We start from the raw sequence: 16,634 nt of genomic DNA, 5'->3' as shown, positions 1-16,634 counted from the left end.
GTCACATAGGTCCTGGCTCATACAAAAGGTATTGAAAATTCAGCTCCTCTTCCTACAGGAAGAGGGCATGGTCTTGCTTCTTTTTATGTAGATATCTTTTGATCCAGCCATGACAACCGTACATAAAACCTCACCTTTCAAGGACACAAACATCAGAAGATGAACATGCTTCTGCCTAGGAAGGTGCTGGATCTAAAGGAGTAAGAGGATTTGGGTTGATTTGAGTTGAGCACTTTAGAATGGTGCATCAGAACCAGTTGACCTGGTTCTACATACAAAGTGCGCTTACCTCCCCAGTCACCTTCCAGACTGCCAGGGGACTGAAGAGGTGAAAAGCAGGCAAGAAATTTTGTGGTGTTGCTGAGCTGTTCCTTGGGAGTGCAGAGGACAGCCAGTGTGAATGCTGGAGCAGGAGCTACTCTAGGAAGTGATGGCAGTGTGCCACAGAGTACATGGCACAAGGATCCTCCTTTCCTGTGTTAGAGCTAGGTGTTACATGTAAGTTCTTAAAAACTAGGGGATAATTAAGGGCTATCACTCTTAAGTTTCAGCATTATGCCATCATCACTTCTCTTGAATTTTCTCCTCACCTTGCTTTCTTCTAAATGTAATTGATGGTCAGTTATTTCAGATTGGATTGCATAAAATCTGGGGCTGTGCTCTTCTATATGTTTTTGACTGTGTGGAATGGGAAAGCTTTTCTTACAGCTTGGACAATGTCTAGTTTAGAAGATCTTTGACTGTGGCTTCAAATGATAGTAACACAGGGTTGTGTGTTTCAGTCATCTTAGACACCAGACAGATTCATTCAGTTTGTGTCAGTCTGGGGAGTCTGGTTGAACAGGGAGAGTAGTTCCAGAGCAGAAGGTGAACATTTCTAGTTTCACAACTGTTCAGATATAAATCACTACAGATACCAATTTACACTTTCCTACAATCCTGACACAGCTGTTTGCCTTGTGGAATGATTCATTTACACTTAAGAGAAAAAATAGTGGCAAGAGTGACTATTCCCTCAGATCGTTTATAATCCCCACTGCAGATTTCAACAGGGCTGTTACCTACCCTGTTCTGAAGGACTGACTAGAAACATTTTTTTGCTTCAAAGAACATGAAGTAAAGCAATTAAACCACTTCTTTCAGGAACTCTCTGCAATGCCACCCTGCTTCCTCTGCCAGACTCCCTGTTACTTCACCCAGGGGCTCATTAGAAAGCAGTTCAGACACTTTCATGATGGTATGCCAACTCCTTGTTCAAATGCACAGAAGATCTATCCTGCCTCTGGGCTTAAGATACGAATAACCACTCAGCAGGAATTACCCTTGAGAAGTGTGCCCTCAAAATGACCCCTTAATACTCATATTGTAAAGATGGGCAGGCTACATGATTTTTTGGTAACCAGAGAAATATATGTGAAGTGCCATCACTGCCTGCAAATCTGGGAGGAAAAAGCATCACAATTGTCACAATTAAAAACAAAAGAAAATAAAGAGAGGTACAGAGATCTGGGCACTAATTCTGAATTAAGGGCTCTGCAGTATTAGCACAGACTACTAGTAAGACAAAGCAAATCTACAGGGATACTTCAAAAGGAATGCTTCAAAAACATTTGTTATTATTTATTATTATTTATGCAACTGACAATGATTTGACAGTTGCAAAATAATTCACTGCATAATCAGCACATGCACTACATTTCCCATAACACTATAAATCTAAATTTCACTATTCTACTGAAGTATGAACCTTGAGGTTTGGAGCTGATTTCTGTAGTGTATATGCTGTATATCATCACATGGGAATTGCTCTTGACCTTGACCAAAAGTCAGATCGCTGCTTTGATGGAGCTTGGCAGGGTTTTAACAACAGCCTCCCACAGCATGCAAACCAGCAAGGCATTTGGAGGATGCATACTCTATTATGTGTAGTATCTGTGTTTGATTTTGGCTGAGGAGCACAACTGCAGCCCACAGTAAGAAAAGAGTTTACTGTATTTTGAACACGTTAGGAAGCATTTTGGACTGCCTGAGGAAGCAGGCTTTTTTCTTTCTTCCATATAGGAAGATTTCATAACAAGACCTACAGATGCTCAAAGCTTGGAGAGGAAAATGCTCTGAACTCACTCAAGGAGTATATCTGAGTAAGAAGAAAAACAAGGGGGGCAGCAAGTGATGCAACTAAGTAAGCCAAAAGAGACAGCAAACCACAGTAGCTGGTGGATGATAGCTGGCAAAACTGGTTGACTCAGAAAAATCCAGGTCTCAAGCAGTGCTCTGAAATGTCCACATTTTCAAGGTCCCTGAGTGAAGCTCTTCATGGCTGTGTGCCTTCTGTTGTGCATACAGCACTGCGTGTGTGCGTAATACATTTCAAACTGGATATTTTCTCGCTGATAATCAGCTGCATGTTGCTACTTGTTTTGTAAAATTAGCTCCTGTGGACTGAATAAGCTACTAATTTATTACTTTTAAAAATGCAAGAACATGAAATAGAAAGCTCTTATTCTGTCAATAGATGAAGAAAACAGGAAGCCTATAGAAGTGTTGGATATTCTGTATAATCAAAAGCTTAATAACCTCTGTAACTTTAATAGGGTGTGCATGGTAGCTAAGTTCCTAATTATGATTGCCTCTAAATTGTCAAACCTCAGAGATCTCATTACACCTGGTAAAGAATTCTAGAAACTTCAAAGTGAGTAGATTTACAAAATTGCTCAGCAGTGTCTTATTTGTGTTTTATTCATAATAGTTCAGAAGTCATCTCAAGGCATCTACCTCTCCAAAATGGGTATGCATGTATTCTGTGTACATCATGCTGTGCTCCTGTGCTTTAGTGTGTGGTGAGAAGAATGGCTTGTTTGGCTCATAAGCAGCTGTACTGAGTATGTAGTACCTGCACATACCATCCATGAATCTGTTGTTTTGAGATAAACAGAAGTCTGGCAAGCATGCACTATGATTGTTTAATGGGGAGAAATGCTGAATTTTGATTTGCATTTTATTTGCAATATAATGACAATTTTGTTTTGCAGAAACTCATTGATACATTCCATGTGCAAAATTACCTGAGATTCTTGTCAAAGCACGCGTGTGTGTGTTTATATTTTTATTGATTTTGAGAAAGGCAAATGATAGTTTGCATCGACTTGATAGGGTAAGGAAAAGGAGAAAAATAAAGTGGAATTTGTCTTACATTAATGGCCAAAACCACAATTTGCAATCTCTTTTTGAATTACCCCTGCAGATAAAGCATCAAGGAGACTATTCATTCTGCATCCACCTCAATAAAGCCAATGTTTCCTTGAAAAAAAAAGCAAATGTAGTGAAATTACATATAATGAAAGCTAGTGACTATTCAGCTGCAGCTCAAAAGTAAGAGAAAGAAAATATTCAGGAAAGCAGGAAGCACAAACTTCATAACAAAACCTTTTTGCAATACTACTGTAAATAAGATGAGAAAGGCAGATGTGCCTTTTTCATCATTTCACCCTCCATTGGGAATACCAGGGGAGAAGTCCCTTTGACAGCTAGATGCACATCTGCCCTTGCAATCTGGTATGTAAAGTGCATCAAGGCTCAGCAAGGAAGCAGGAATGAATGCCATGAACCTATTTTAAAGAGTACTATGCTAGAATCAAGGAGAAATCTATGGAGAAGTTGAGGTAGCAGGAGGAGAAAAGATGGGAAAGTCCGCAGTGGCCCTTAGGGATAGGTCAGGGACAGGCACCCTATTGAGTGGTATAGCCACCATGTGTGCACATGTGTATAACCACTCACTGGGTGTCTTTTTCTTTTCAATCTTCAGGAAGAGGCAGCCAGAGTTCTCGCCCACCAGCCAGTGTCCGTCGGCACATGTGCAGCTTTGAAAAATCCCACACTGCAGTGAATGTGTAAGAGAAGCTGCATGACAAAGAGTGGTTTTACCCCTTGCTTTCTCTTTCTCATTGGTTTATCATGTCTAACAATGGGACAAATGTGTTGCATGTCATTAAAAATGGGAAATTTGCTTATGTCCCCTGTTTTGCACAATGCCTTAATCTGATTGTCAGGATGTGATGAAGACGACACTGAATATATTTTTTTCAGCCTTTTTTTAAAGACTTTAATTTTATTTGTAAATTCCTACCTCTTTGCAAATACATCCTTTTTTTTGTACTGATTTTACCTTCTTTTTCCATTTAGCCATTTTTTCTTTTTTTTACAGTTTTTCATGGAGATGACATTATCCTGCATGCTTTAAACAATCTAGTGGCTGTCTCACTGCAAGACACCTTTGCTATGCACAGCTCTTGCTAACTGTGCTTGTTAGTGAACTGCTGCTGCAGAGCCAGCAGAGGGAACACAGAAAACACTGGTTTGGTGGGATTTGCAGAACAGGGAAATTGCAAGCAGGCACATGTAAATAAAACCAGTAGAATGTGGCCTAGGAACAGTCACCCTAAAGTATCTTTAAGCAGTAGCAGAGAAATTTTTCCTGATATAATTACTGAAAGATGTTCACATTCTGCATTTTCCTTGTTCAGTGAACAGCAAAATTCAGCTTTTCAGAAATAAGAAGTGCAAATACTGCCCTCTCTGAGCACAAACCCTGTGGATTAAACATGCTAGCTGTTGCAGAAACAGAAAGGCCTTGCCTCATTTCTTCCAGGAGGGATTTATGTTTGTTTCCGTCTGATAAACTGCAGATGTGAAACAGTCCTGCTCCCTGCCCCAGGGAAGGTTGTACAGTGATGAGGAGGAAAGCTGCCTGGGATCCACTATCACAGCATTTTGAGCAGCAAGGTTTCTCTACAGCTAGAGATGCTGTGTAGCTCCTCTAATCAGCGACAAAGCATTCCAGCTCTGTATATGTCTCTGACAGTCTATGCTATTTGTGGAGAGGTAGCGATGATCCTAATTCAATCAAATATGCCACTCTGATTAACAGATCAGAAAAAATGTGCACAATGCATCATGTATTTGTAGAAGTAGTGTTTTTTTACAGTCTGTGCAGCAACCATTTGCTACCCTGAAAGGCAAACTTTACAAAGGCAGTGTAAAGAGCAGTATAAAAATTTTGTTATTAGCCTCCAACCTGACAACAATATTGCCCTTCTTTTCTGACCTGGAGCAAGTGCTGCAGATCCTAGGGTATAGATAATCAGTTGTCTGTCTGGAAAGACCAATGATCAAATGGGAGTCCAACACAGGTTACACCTTTAGGAGACAAAGGTGAATGCAACAACAGCTTGGGCTGTCAAAAAGCATGGGCACAAGCTGTAAAACTCCTGAGCAGTGAGAAGGCTGAGCTTACTGCTTTCTGCATGATAACACTTGGGATTTTTTTTTCAGTTCGGAAAAAAAATCCTTATCCACATGAGCTCCTGAGAAACACCTCCGGTGGGATCCAACCAGTCAATGGGTTTCAAATGCTTGTGGCAGCTGCAGATAAGAAAAGCAGCAGAGGTCTTCAGAGCTGCTGAGCATGAAGTTTGCTTGCATCCCTGCCCCACATGCTTCCTTCTCCCTCTGGATAGGTCTGATGGTTTCAGAGGCCTGGCAGCACTGCACTGTGGCCAAGGGAAGGGAACATCCTGCGTCAGCAATCGTCTGCCCAGGCTCCCTATGGCAGCCCTGCCCAGGCTGAGCAGTAGGCATGTGTCTGTCATATCACCAACTGCCCATCACCACTGCCTGGCCTCATGTCTGAGTGTCAGTCTCCAGAACCGCAACAGTTCGTGAGTCTGAATTTTTCCTGAGGAAAATCCAGATGTTGTCTCCATTCTCTGTATGATCCTGGAGATGTTCAGAAATGAACAAACATGAAAATATAGAATCATAAATATTTATTATCATATTAAAAAACCCAGAAACATCAGCTTTGTGTTTCAGGGCTCTTTTCTTCTGAAGCTGCACATTTGTTACCATGGAAACATTGAGATACACCCAGAAAACACACAGGCTTTACTAGCTGCTTTATCTTCTGCAGCATATTAGGGAGAGCTGTACATTACAGATGAGGAACCTCATGACTAAGCTTCCTGTGGCAACCGGGTTAAGCTTGCATTCAAAATGCTGGCATGTTAAGGAATTTCTGATGGCTCTTCAAGCACTGTTTAAATAGTTGGGAGTTTGTTTCATTCCCAAGTATATGAGAGAATCTGACAAGTTAGAGTGGGAGAAAGGTCTCATTGACCACTGCCTCTGCAAGAGCTGCACACTTTTTGGCAGCAAATATGCAGAGCAACAGACTTTTACCAGTTCATTAATAATTTATTGCTGCTCTGATACTGCTACTGACTAGGAAATATTCTGGATTTTCAGTATAATTTGTCCTTTTGTAGTTTCCTCTAGGGCTCTCACTTGTGCATCTATATGCTATGCAAAACACCTTCCAGACTCAGTGCTAGCATCTTGCAGATGTTTGAAATCAAGCAATATATTCAGCTATTTTGGCTTTCTCTCACACACTCTCTTCTCTGTCTTGGATGTTGGTTTTGGTTTTTGTTGCCGTTCTGTATACAGCTTCCAGTTTGTCAGCATCTTTCTGGTAAAAAAGTGATGCCCCAAATCGTTTTCCATCAGAATCACAGAGGATTACAGAAAGCAAGGAAAAACCTCCAACCATCTTGATTACTATTAAACTGTAATCATAGGAAAGACCTTATAATCTCTGTACAATTGTGTGGTGCTTTTGAGCAGAGAACACAGAATTCATGGGCTATTTTTATGGTTTTATTTTATTCAAAGCTCAATAATTAGCTTTTCTTATTCAACAGCAGCTCTAGATCTTTTTCCATGGCATTTCTTTTGCTACAATGTGTTTTGAAGGTTGTTGATCTTCACAGCCTTCCAGTCCTACAGACTATTTTGTCTTAGTTTCACCCACCTACACTTTCCCTAAATTAATTTCATTCTATCATTTTCTTCCTGTGTTCATAAGCTTTTCAGGTCCCTTTGCTCAAAATACTTTAATTTTCAGTTTTTACATTCTATTTGCTGTGCTCCTTTTTGATCCCATCTGAATAAATGCTTTAGCTCAAGTGCTGTCATTAGCTACACTGTCATATATATTGATTCAAATGTGCAGCATGAGACACATCCTCAGATAACACATATGTGCTTCTCCATTGAAAACAGAGCATCTATGGTGATTTGCACCATGCTTTTTCTGTGCACTAACTTTAAGATCCTTTAAAAAAAATCACAAAGGCGATCCAGTAGGGTGTATTCATTCTGAATAATCGGTGGGGTTTACTTAATAACAGATTCAAAAATTATTCACTAGTGAGAGTGTTTTCTAATTTCACTTTGATTTGCAGGTTTCTGATCTTCATTACTTGAACACTGAAAGAATTTGCTTGCTATTTGTGACTGTTTATTATCCTGAACTTCATACTATCTATTGGAATAAGTTGTTTTCTCTAAGCAACACAATAGTAGCTATTTAATTATTTTTCCAAAATACTTGAAGACCAGAGTGGTGAATCAAAGATTCTTTGCTAGTAATTGGATGGATGACTGAAATGTGCCATGCCTCCTATATTTCACATACTAAAATTTTATAGTAGCAATTATAATGCTTTTATAACGCTGCCCTTTATACACATTGTCAGTATAATATTCTTTGTTGAGCTAGGCAAGTAAGATCTATGGTACATGATAAAGATGTAGGACTTCAAATATGTTGAGGCATTACATTTAATGCCCAAGTGGCCTTACTGAAATGGAGACAATAATAGAAGAGACCTTATGGATACCAGTGAAGCACCCACAACACACTGCGGTGCAGGTGCTAGTATTAAATTTGGTTAGCTTGGGTCCTAGGAACAGGTGAGGCTGCAGCAGGGCAGAGTTTTTCTCAGGCTCATTACTGCTTCTTATGTGACTGCAGGGATGGAGAAAACTTGTGGATGGCCAACTGCACTACTGTGGGCAAGGCAGAAATTCCTCTGCTGGATTCCCTAGAATGGCATCCATCAGCAATTGCTGTTTGGGCTGGGATAGGTTTTGACCAGTGCACAGGGGCTTTGGATGGTGGCTTTTGTTTGCTTCCTTTGTTTTAACCTCATCAAGACACATACCACTGTTTAACCATTTCATGTGGTATCAATTAGAGATTGTTATGCATAAAATGTTCAAGACAAAAAAGACAAGGGTTCAAGCACACAGGACTGAGAGTTCATCTAATTCTCCATGACCAGGCATGTCCTATAGCTGTGCGGGGGTATTTTGGACCACAGTCACAGACCTGGGTACATCAGTTCTTTTAAAGATTTTGTGCAAGTAACTACTCAGGACTGAAGCTGTTTTTCAGCTTGCTTAGTGTCTATGATCATAAGCTAAAAGTATCTGAAAATGACTGCTTCAGAGTCATGCAGAGGGTATGTTGTAAAGATCAATGCATGTATTAAAAACAACACTTTGAATTACAAAAAATAACAACAGATCTATTCATGGAACTAATAAAATTCACACAAGAACAATTATGCTTATTTCCCCAAAATACGAAAACCCTAGACAAAACTGTGGTGAAAATTGAGAAACAGCATTTACATTTGAGGAATGTCATTGCCTATAGAGAAAAAGTAAATCTCTCTTACGTAGGAAATCCAAGAACCTGTCTGAACATTTAGACTAGATGGGAAGATTTGAATAAATAGTACTTGAAGTGCTACACTGGGTATACACAGCTACAAACCTTAAGATCCCTTGAGGCTCCAAGGAGTTCACTTCTAGGCAGTAAGTGTGAAGTCTATGAGAAATCACATAAAGAAGAGAGAAAGCTAGGAAAGGCAGGTAAATATGTGATGAACATGAAATAGTCCCACCTGGTCATGTGCAATTGAACATCACATTTTCAGCACCTCAGCTGTGATCAGGTTTGGTGCTCTCTCCTGCCTTCGTATGAAAAAATCATCCCTTCTCCCATTATATCAGGCAGATTATTTGGATCTTCACCTTCTCCCATGGATGCTTCCTTCAAAAAAAGAAGACGACAATCACTTAGCAAATGGTGACCATGCATCCCACATGCAGTCAGGTTTGTCGTCATCACTTGCACAAGTGAGCTGACTCCTGTCTCACTGAGACATAGTTCAGGTCTGATCTTTTCCAGCCCCATCTTCACTTTTTGTCTAAATGTCCATTAATGTCATTCAAGATGACTGGTGTTTGTTCCAGCATAACAAGCCTTTTTCTTGAATGTTAATTCTGCCCAAATGTGTCAGTGTCATTGTGGCTACATATCAGCTGCCCAGCAAGACAGAGCACAGGTATTTCTAAGACGATCTTGTCACTCTGTCTCAAACATGATATATTTACTAATGGACACAGCACATTGAGGGAAAGAGCTGGAATGAGATTAAGGAGAACAGTAACAGAAAAGAGAGATCCTTAGCGGAAATTGCCAGACTGACCCTACAGAGAGCCACTGTGGCTCAAAAGCTGTTTGTCACAAGCCATCAGAGTCATGAGGAGTAAGGTCTGTCTGGCAAGGGGAACCAAGGTGCTTTGGCAGCATCAGCCTTCCCCAGTAACAGGCAAATCCTGATTAAGTGGTTTGTTCATGTTTGGATATTACAGTCCCAGCACAGTTTAAGTATGGTCATTGACTTGGGCTTGCTTAAGTACATCATGGAGTGTGCTACAACATAAAGAAGTCAGAAGAGCAGACTTTCATCGTGAGGTGGAGGAAAATTAATTGAATAGGAGGAAGAGCTGAAGACAGAGGTAGTGAGTTCCTTAAAATAGCAGTGCTTGCCTTTGATGTAAAATACAAAATCTTGGGAACAAAATGAGATAGAGACTAAACAGATGGTGTGAAGAGAGATTCAAAAGTGAGATGATGCACTGAAGCTAGATGTAAAGAAGTAAATGATGCAGAAGTGGACTTAGCATAAGAGACAAGAGATAATGGTTATGGTTTGGTTTTTGGTTTTTTTTTTTATTTTTTTTTCCCCAGAAAAGCCCTTTGCAGTATTTGTATGCTCTAGCATCAACAACATACAATATAAGACCACTTGACTTATTTTCCTCTCTACAAAAAAAGACTTGTTTTGAAGTTAAAGCAGACAAATGTGTTCCTGTGTGAAGAGTTTGTAGATGTTGATATGTTAAAATATTACTGTAAAAATCTTTCACACCCAACAGTTGCATTCATTTGCTTATCTCTATAGCACTTCAAAAAAACTGTCATACCACAGCTCATTTTGATCAAAATAGGAATGCTTTTAAACTTTCATTCTTCTATTTTAATTGATCAGTATAATATAGAAATTTCATTCTTCAACTGGGAACTTGACGTTTTTCCCTGTAGATTAAAGATCTAGATCCAAATTGCTCCAGGTCCTACCAATTACATGCTTTGGGGGGTTATGAATTTTTTAGATGAGCCCTTTCTTGTGAGCCATTTCCCACAGAAGTGGTGAGTCACAGGTCCAGTGTCTGGAATCTGGAGTTGGAGATGAACTTCCCAGCTTGGATCCATTTCAGATTCTTTTTTTTTTTCCAGGAATATTTACTGTGCAGCTGGAAAATGCCACATTGTCATGTACATTTCTTTTTCGTTTTGCCAGATTGCATTATCTGTGTTGTATCAGTTTCTTCTAGCTCTGAAAGAGTCTTTTGATATTTTTATTTTTTCTTTTACAAAATTCAACTGGTAATTATTTACTCCCTGAAAAAGAGAAGCACAGGAGTCTGAGCAAGGAAAAACAGAATACTTAGAACAATACTGCAGGCTGTATGCAAGGGGAGCAGTCACCCTTGATGTGTGCAGTAGCAGGAGGCAACGCAGCTGTGCCAGCCTCCCATCCAGATTGCCTCCCACCTGCACTGAAATCACAGGGTCTGAAATTTAATCCTTTGTTTACTTCTGCCTATTGAGGGATGAAACCCTGAGATAAGGCTGCTTCACATAAATCATCTCAGAACTTCTCTCTCTCTCAGGCTTCCACCCAGGTATATTTATGTGTGTTATAATTTGTGAATGTTTTCTACTGCTCGACCTGCAATTAAATAATTGTTTGGTCTTCTTAAGTACTGCTCAGCTTCCTGTCCCACCAAGCTGCTAATGAGGTATCACTGCTTCAAGTGCTGCTCCCTGCAAAGTTACAGGGAAATGCAAAAGAACTACAGCTACTCAGGGGCAGACCTGGCCCTCAGGTCCTCACTCAGCCAAACAGCCCAGCATTTTGATGGGATCCAGCCAGCACGCAGAGTCGAAGAGTTCGACTCACCACGATTGTGTCGTTGCTTGTTCCTCCACCCACACAGACCAACTGTTCTCAGTCCCAGCATTTTATCCTGGTTTGTAAATATTAGTTGCTCAGGAAGCAATGTGTTTGCCTCCTACCTGATGGAGGCCCTGGGAGTCCTTAATTCCTGTAATAGCTAATCTGTTCTGAAGTTCAAAGCAGGGACAGGGAATAAAAGGGAAAGGAGGGGTTAGCAGCAATTCCTCTCTCTACCCAGAGTTCCAAAGGCTATAGCTGTGTGTTGTTTTTCTTCTAACAGTATGGAAATGTTTCTTATAAGCTGTAAATGAGGCTTTGTCCTGGATTCTTAATGAACCCACTGCTTTCTTAATGAAAGCACTTCCAGTGACTTTTTCCCCATTTTTTTCTTCCCCCTGCAAAGTAGGGTTAGCAAACCTAGATAGAGCTGGCCCTCCCAGAGTCCTTTCCACACACTAGGCTTCCCAGGCTGGCTATAGGGTGGGTAACCAGCATGGAGTAATTGCCTTTGGATGTAAATCACAGTAATTGCTGCTGTTAAAAGGCAGTATTGTTTCTGGGAGGAGATAAAGAACTGGAGGGGGGAGGCTTATTAATGAGGCAAAGCAATTAGTATTTTTGCAAGCTTGTTTGTTATACTGCTCATGTCTGGGTAATGTAAATGAAAATAAATCCATCTTTATTTTATTCATAGTTCTAATGGAAAGTCTGTGTCATGGTCTGAACCAGGTGGAAGACAAGCTCTTCAAGGAGAACACACTTGGCACAGACTCTCAGTGCATGTGAAGAACCAGGAGACAGGGTGCAATCAGACAGCAGTAATCAAACCCCTCACTAAAAGCTACCATGGCCAAAGCAAGAGCCTGACTTTTACTGACATCAGCAGTAAGACTCTGTACAATGTGGAGGAAGAAAACAGAGAGCCCGTTCGCCTCAACCAGCCCAGCAGCCCCTCCATGGTGGTGCACAGGCGGGTGGCAACGACCCCCCCACTGCAGGACACAGCAGAGGAGACCCACCTCTTCCTGCCCGAGCAGTCCCCCAAGACCCTGCCTCTGCAGCCACGGTCTCTCATGGACCAGCTGCAAGGAGTGGTCAACAAGATTACCACCGGCATTCCCGACTTCAATGCTGTCCTCCCCACTACTGGCTCTGGGAATGGTGTGCGGCCCCCATACCAGCCCCCTCCAACGCAGCAGCCATCCCTGTCCCCTTTCCCTGTGGCTGCCTTCAGTGAGGAGCCCCTGTCTCCCCCAGCTGAGGAAGCGGAGAGCGAGAGGCTGAAGCTCATTCAGGAATATGTCTACGAGAAGAACCCAGAGAAGGAGGACAAGGAGCTGGCAACCAGCAAACTGACTCTGGAAGACTCTCCAGCACTGACACCCCCATCCCCATTCCGGGATTCGGTGGTTTCAGGCAGCTCTGTGCCCAGCTCCCCGGTCTCGGAGTCAGTGCTCTGCACACCCCCAGATGTGACCTATGCCTCTGTCATCCTGAGGGATTATAAGCAAAGCTCATCCACCCTGTAAACACTGCAAGAGACAAGATGAGAAAGACTTTGGCAGCTGCCAGTTGGGAGGTCCTGAAGAGACAAGTCTCCAAGGGCTGGAGAAAGAATGGGCAGAGAACAGTCACATATGATAGGGCAAAAATTTCATCCTGCACTTAAATAATTAAAAGGACATAAAAAGAAAAAATTCTTTCTGAGGGCTCAACATTCTCTAGCTGTTAAAACTGAAAATATTGTACTTTGAGAAAAAGATAGGAAACAATAACAAAGCACAAACCCAAGAGACAACTTCTATAGCAAAAAAAGAATAAACACACAGGAAAAAAAAATCACACTTAGACACACCTTCTCTTGGCAATGCTTGAAAAGGACTCTGGGAAGTGTGACCTGGAAAGGTCATTAGCACATCTCATGACTGCTGCCAGTCTGCTACAGAAGCGACCCACCCAGGAGCTGAAAGGGCAGAGTGTGATGAGGAGGAGCGAAGCTACTTGTATATGAGACATACAGGCATACGTATTTTTTCCTCATTTCTGTAGGTGGTATAACTGCATGATGTGTTTGGGGGAGAGGACCTGAGATAATGTGAAAGCACATGGCTCTTACTGACTTTTGTCTGAAGAATTTGTTCTTCATACTAGGCTGCTTTTTGGGGGATCTGGGCTTTTTTAACTATGATTGTGAACAGAGCGATAACTATGATCAAGTTAAGACTCAAGAGGTTTCTGAAGAAAGCCTTTGCTCTAATATGATAAGGACTTAGAAAAACTGCCCTTTTGTATAAGATTGCAAACCATGTGGCTAAACTGTTACACAACATTTCCTGTAGCAGAACAATATTTATTGACTAACTTTTCATAATGCAACATATTTGCCCTGTGATTACATCTTTTTTTTGTGTTACTTTGCAATCAAATACATTTGAACTAGCTGTATATTTAGGGCAACAACTATTACTCTGAAAGAAAGGCAATTCCATACCAGGGTTAGTCAGTCTTGAAGCAAGAGAGTGAGAGTACGTTTGTGTTTCTGTATGCGTGTGTATGGTATGTGTGAAATGTAATGTCCAGTAACTACCACTGGAAGATTGTCTTATATACTATAAATATTTTTATGTTTAAATCATGTTTTATATCACATTGTTACAAATATTCAATAGAACTTTGGAGGTTTGTATGTTGTGCTAACAATTTTTTTTTCATATACAAGCTGAAACATTTGCTACCCTTAAAATAGGGTGCTTTGTTTTGCAGGTATTTTATGAAGTAGACATATGGTATTAATAACCAGTGCATTGAGAACTTGTTATTTTACATGTTTGCAGCAAGTGTGGTTAATGAAAACAATTAAAAAGAGAAAACAAAAAATGAAAAAATCTGATTTAGAAATCTTGCACATACCTGTATAAAGGCGAGACAGGAAGAGTAATTCAACTATTCTGTTGCTTCAGATAATTTAAAATAAAATTATGTCCAGACAAGAAAATTTATCAGTGCTTAATGTGGGCATAAATTCCAAGGGTTTTTTTATAGACAATTCTTTTAATCTCCTTATGATGTTTAGTTGCATGTTCTTTCCATATGCTTTCCCATCTTCTATTTAATATACAATATTGTATCTGAAAGGTCACTTCTAGGCAGCTGTAGTTCTGTCATTCATTCCTCCTCCTCTACTCTTATGTGTTTCCTAGAGATGGGCCTAATCCAAAGCTCCCTAGTAGCCAGCATGTTCAAAGTCCAGGCCTAATTGCTATGGCTTGAACTTAATTATACTTATCATTACCCTATTTATAAATGTATATATTATACATATGCAGGACAGGATTTTAGCTGCTATGAACTTTGATTGTGCTGTTCAATTTAGACAAGGATATGTCCTTCAGTTCTACACTTTATTTCCAAAGATACTTTTAAGGAATCTCTTCGTGTTAATCTAGTTGCCAAACCTGATTTTAGCCATGCTTCTTGTGAGTGTTCTATCAGGGTTTTCTGAATTCAGCCTATTTCTACCAATTTTCTTTCTTTCCACATGAATTTTAAGAAATTCTGTTGTCAGTCATCAATTCCTCCCAAGATCCAAATCTCTTTTTTTTCTTTTAATTATACAGTAGTGGTATTCAAAGGCCTGGCTGGTGCTCAAAACCAGATAGAATCTATTTTCCTCATCTTCTTTTTGAGATGTTGGCTCCTTTCAATATGACTAGTGGCCAGTGGAAAGCATGTGGAAAGCATGAAATTATTTTCCCCAAAGATACGGTCTTTGCCAGTAGATTGATGTCTTTATAATGAACTAAAGACTATTGAGAGTCAGTTGCTTGATTTTTGTCTGCTGAGCCTTTCATAGGGATATTTTTTGTTGTTGTTTCTGTTTAAGAATTTAAAAATGCTGATTACCCATTAAAGCAATGAGAAAAATCTTATTTTCTTTGCCAATCACCACACTGGCAATTATTCTATCTTCTTATAATCTGAGTATAAGATTTGTTGTGCTGATTCCAAAACTATACACTGTTAGTAAGCACAGAACTGGTACAGGAAGCTGGTCTTTGAAGAAATTAGGTAGATAAGAAAAAGAAACATAATAGATTTGTATACATGGGGAGACAGCAATGTGGCAAGGTACTATATTGTTTTCATATGCGTCTGTTTTGAACATATTAAGCACTGATTTTATTACTGCAATGTAATTATATCATGAGTAGTTTACTTGAAATTCAGTATATTAGCTTTTAGTTTGTAAGTGTTAAAACTAGAAACATACACATACGTAAATATATCTAAAGAGCAAGAACTCACCTGCTGTATGTAGTTGTATGAGCTATGAAGCTTCCTGTAAAAGTTCTTTCTTTTGGTCTGTCAGATGCTTGATGAAAACTGCCTTTTTGTCAAAATGATCTTGAAAATGCTGTAAAATAAATATTTTCTATTTATTATTTAAAAATAGAATGCCAAGATTGATAATTTTTGCTTCCTGAGTAGAAAAATAGTCATGTCTAGTAATTAATTGTTCCAGGGCTTTTCAGCATCATGTATGAGAGATGTTGGGATGCTCAAATTGAGGTAGGTATTGATTAGATTGTGGCATATGGGTGAGACAGTGGAGGGTTGGAAGATTTTTGTTTAGAAAACAAATCCCAGCTTTTTGGCTTCCTAATAAAAATCAGGAGCACTGTAGTTATGCATTCAGGCAGACATGTTGTAGAAGAGAATTTGGTGGGAAATGACAAGAGATTTTGCTTCCCAAGGACATGGGTAACACCAGCCCTTGGCTGGAAATACTTCATGTGTTTTTGAGATGTCAGCTTCTTTCATCATGGAAACTCAAATATGCTTTTTGGCAGCTATGAGTAATAGGCATTGATCCATCCCAGGCATCTTTTGCCTCCTTCCTTTACTGTCTCTGTATAAAGTAAAGTACTGAGATTCTTGCCTCCATTTCTGCAACTCACAAACACTGTGGCTTTTTGGCAACTCCTGAACCGCTGTGTGCTTCAGCTTGGGGCTCAGTAAGATGAGAGTATAATTCTTTTTCTGGCGCACTGCTGAGATTTTCAGACCCAAGTGGCACTAAAGATAGAAAATCTAGCTCTTTTTCTCTTGTGAATAGGCTTGATTCTAGGGGCTCCTTGGTTTGGGTTTGGCCCACGTCTGAAGAGCCAGTTGGCCTACAAATACTGCACTGGTGGAGCACAGACAATGACCTTACGTTCAGCAGTAAGTACCAAAGATTCAAAAGTTTGGTCTTGTTTCTTGTAGAGATGTTTTTAGTTTGGTTTTAGGGTGGGTTGTTTTTTTGGCTGTTTGTTTGTTTGGGGTTTTTTGGTATTTTTGAGGAGGTTGTGGTTTTTATTTTGGCAGGTTGGTTGTTATTGGTTTGGTGGGGTTTTTTTCAATTAAAAGTCTAGTCTG

The 16,634-nt window shown here is 40.1% G+C and overlaps 1 protein-coding gene across 3 annotated transcripts in view; it reads left to right on the top strand.

Moving 5' to 3' along the window:
* The window catches only part of GRM1 (glutamate metabotropic receptor 1), a 173,097-nt gene extending 160,352 nt beyond the window's left edge, over nucleotides 1-12,745 (top strand). Inside the window, exons 8-9 of one of the 3 annotated variants that reach the window (XM_005150098.3) lie at nucleotides 2,750-2,788; nucleotides 3,806-4,007. In XM_005150098.3, coding sequence (XP_005150155.1) covers nucleotides 2,750-2,788; nucleotides 3,806-3,866 — 100 coding nt within the window. In that variant the 3' untranslated portion in view covers nucleotides 3,867-4,007. Of the gene's footprint in view, nucleotides 1-2,749; nucleotides 2,789-3,805; nucleotides 4,008-11,910 lie in introns of those variants that run through there. The other 2 variants (XM_005150096.4, XM_005150099.2) reach the window with 2 other exon arrangements.
* Nucleotides 12,746-16,634: the final 3,889 nt, after the last annotated feature.

Source organism: Melopsittacus undulatus, chromosome 3 (genome assembly GCF_012275295.1).
Source record: "Melopsittacus undulatus isolate bMelUnd1 chromosome 3, bMelUnd1.mat.Z, whole genome shotgun sequence".
NCBI lineage: Eukaryota > Metazoa > Chordata > Aves > Psittaciformes > Psittaculidae > Melopsittacus > Melopsittacus undulatus.
Note: the sequence above shows the minus strand (reverse complement) of the source record. Positions and strands in the feature narration are given on the sequence as shown.